Genomic DNA, 3,359 nt, shown 5'->3' with positions numbered 1-3,359 from the left:
AAGCTGAATCCCTCCAAACTGGAGAGCAGAGAAGAGACACCTCCTCCCTTTTCTCTCCTTGTTTTCAAATGCAATAAAATAGAGAAAGAGAGAGGGAAGGCGGGGGGACGAGGGGAGGAAAGGGAGGGAAAGTATTTTCGCAATTTCTGCCGTGAGGATTTTATTAGCCTCTCTCCCCCCGGCGGCAGCCAATCAGCGCGCGTGCCCGGGCCCCTGCGTCTCCTGCGTCAGGACGGCCGGGCCCAGCGAATGCAGGCGCCGTGCGAACTGGAAGCGATTTAAAACGCTTTGGGTTCCCAGGGCCTGGGGTGGGGAAAGCGAGCTGGGTGCCCCCTGTATCCCCCACCCCCTGCACCCCATGAGCCGACCCTCGGCCCCATGGAGCACGGCAATTTTGCCACCATGGAAGGGGCCAAGGATATCGAAGGCTTGCTGGGAGCGGGAGGGGGTCGGAATCTAGTCGCCCACTCCCCACTGACCAACCACCCGGCGGCGCCTGCGCTGATGCCTGCGGCCAGCTATGCCCCCCTGGATTTACCAGGCTCTGTGGAGCCTTCGAAGCAGTGCCACCCATGCCCCGGGGTGTCCCAGGGGGCACCCCCAGGTCCTGTGCCTTACGGCTACTTTGGAGGCGGGTACTATTCCTGCCGAGTGTCCCGGAGCTCACTGAAACCTGGTGCCCAGGCGGCCACCCTGCCAGGCTACCCCGCGGAGACTCCCGCGGCTGGGGAGGAGTACCCCAGTCGCCCCACTGAGTTTGCCTTCTATCCGGGGTACCCGGGTCCCTACCAGCCTATGACTAGTTACTTGGATGTGTCGGTGGTGCAGACCCTGGGCGCCCCTGGGGAGCCCCGCCACGACTCCTTGCTGCCTGTGGACAGTTACCAGCCCTGGACCCTGGCCGGTGGCTGGAACAGCCAGATGTGTTGCCAGGGAGAACAGAACCCACCGGGTCCCTTCTGGAAGGCGACATTTGCAGGTAACTGCCCCGGGCCCTCTTGGCTCTGAGCTTGGGGTTGTGGGCCCTGCTGGCCTGGCAGGAAGATTAGGGATTGGAGTTGGTGAGGAGGAACCTGGTGCTTCCCTGTTGGCTACCAGGAATCCAAAGGATGGTCCATGGGGGGCCCCAGAGGGTTGGTGTGAGGAGCTGGATCTGGGCGCTAGCTGAAGCCTGTGGGCCGCCAGACCCCCTCCCTTCCTCAGGTTGCTCTCAGACCAGCCTTTCAGTCCATCTGGGATCTTAGCACTCTTTGTAGTTGAGTGGGGGTCAGGGTGTCCCTACCCAGCACAATTAGTCTAATTCTACACAAAGGCATGAGTTAGGTGTGTGCATTGGTGTGTGTTTGTGTGCGTGTGTGTATTTTGGGGTGGAGAAAGGAACATGTTCCTTTCTGTACAGAATTGGCCTATAGAATCTATATGAGTGGCCAGGAGTCTGAAAACGCATGTGAAAGTGGATGCAAGTGATGGTGGGCAAAGGCCTGGCCATGTGTGGTCCATGTTTGCAGACTGGCCCATGTTAGGGAAGTGATGGGTGAAGGTGGCCTGCTGGAGAATTGTCTTTCCAAGGATGCATGATAATCAGAGAACCAAGGGGAGCCAGGGTACCCCCATGAGCTTTGGGGCAGTGAGAGTGCATGTGCATCTGTGGGTGACCTGGGTATGCCTGCCAGGCTTGCGGGGCATTGGTCTCCAAAGCTGGGCAGGGTCTGAGCTTGTCCCCCCCTCCCCACTCCCCACCGCGCAGACTCGGGTGTGCAGCATCCTCCTGAAGGCTGTGCCTTCCGCCGGGGCCGCAAGAAACGCATTCCCTACAATAAAGGGCAGCTGCGGGAGCTGGAGCGGGAATATGCAGCTAACAAGTTCATCACCAAGGACAAGAGGCGCAAGATCGCGGCCGCTACCAGCCTCTCAGAGCGCCAGATCACCATCTGGTTTCAGAACCGCCGGGTCAAGGAGAAAAAGGTCTTAGCCAAGGTCAAGACCAGCACTACCCCGTGAGGGAGCTCCCTGGCTGGGTTGGGGAGGAAGGAGAGTGGAGGTGTTCTGGAAAGTCCAGGGCTCTTCCAGGGCCAGGCTGAGGCCTTAGGATTCTGCTAAGGGTTTCCCAGAGGTGACATCCTTTCCAGGTCATGGCTCGCTAGACTGTTCCTCAGAGGCCATCTGGGACCCCCATATGTCCACAAAGGGCGAGTGAGGCCAGGAGTTATAACCCATTCCACCAGGGTAGCACCACCCAAAGGACCTGTTTCAGTCATAATCATTCATGCCAACAGTGGCAATAACAAATGCTAGTTGTCATGATAATTAGCCTCATATATTCTATGTAGAGCTCTTTAGAGCACTTTAGAAACTGCTTTCATGGATTGAGCTGATCATGAATAAACTTGGAAGGAGACCTGTGGCAGGGCAGCTTCCTCTTGGATCCCCTTCTCAGTTTACGAAGCTCACGCCTGTCCTAGCGACAGCAGGAAGGTCCGGGAGAAAAGAAAAGACAGATTCTCCCCTGCGACTACAATGCACAGCTGAATTTCCTAAGATGACAGCTGGGCAGGATGAACGAAGAAAGAGGTCCCCACCCCCCCCCACCCCCCACTCCCTGGGTTGTACCCACTGGTCTCAGAAGCCCCTACCCCCGAGTCTTAGATTTTCTGTTTGGTGAAAATGAAGCCAGCAGGGCACTCTCTTCTGTTCTCCTCCCTTCCAGAGAAATGGAGTTTGAGAAAGTGCTTGGATAATTCATCATTCCTCACCTCTTCTGCTCTGTCCTCTGCAGAAGAGAAACAGAAAAATCTTCTAGTTTTCCCTTAACATTCCTGCTGGTTCTAACCAAAGCAGGTCATGGCTGGTTGGGCATTTGAGAGCCTTCTTAGACACAGTCCCTCTTAGGCACAAACAGTAGTCACAGAAGGAGAGAGAGGTACCCTATCCTACTCACTGGCCTCCAAATACCTTGGTATAACCTGGCAGGAGAGGAAAACAGAAAATGGCCCATTCACCACCTATTCCTCTTCTGTTTGCCTGCTGGTGACATCCAGAGGGGCAGTTGCGGGCCTCGGGTCTGGGAGATGGGGCAGGCCCTTCTGCAGGCCAAAGAACGGCAAAGCCACAGGCTCAGGATGGGAAACCCCGGGCGGCCGTGGCCACGTTGACCGCAGGCTTCACTTCCTTTTAGGCTGGTTGGGTCCACAACCCCGCGAGTGAGTGGAGGGCGGGGTTGGCACCAACTCTGTTTTTCCCTGTCGTTGGAGACAGAGACCCATAGTCACTATTCCAAAACCTGGGGCAGACCCACTGTTCGCGGGGCCGGGGGCCCTGAAAGGGCGACTCCCAGGTGTCATGTGCCTGGCCCAGTGCCC

General features: G+C 57.1%; 1 protein-coding gene across 1 annotated transcript; it reads left to right on the top strand.

The window, feature by feature from the left end:
• Positions 1-378: 378 nt before the first annotated feature.
• On the top strand, positions 379-2,001 carry HOXB13 (homeobox B13). The gene is made up of 2 exons (XM_077163055.1): positions 379-979; positions 1,748-2,001. Exons 1-2 carry the CDS (start codon positions 379-381, stop codon positions 1,999-2,001), a joined length of 855 nt encoding a protein of 284 aa, XP_077019170.1.
• The last annotated feature ends 1,358 nt before the right edge of the window (positions 2,002-3,359 follow it).

Source organism: Tamandua tetradactyla, chromosome 6, assembly GCF_023851605.1.
Source record: "Tamandua tetradactyla isolate mTamTet1 chromosome 6, mTamTet1.pri, whole genome shotgun sequence".
NCBI classification, from domain to species: domain Eukaryota; kingdom Metazoa; phylum Chordata; class Mammalia; order Pilosa; family Myrmecophagidae; genus Tamandua; species Tamandua tetradactyla.
Note: the sequence above shows the minus strand (reverse complement) of the source record. Positions and strands in the feature narration are given on the sequence as shown.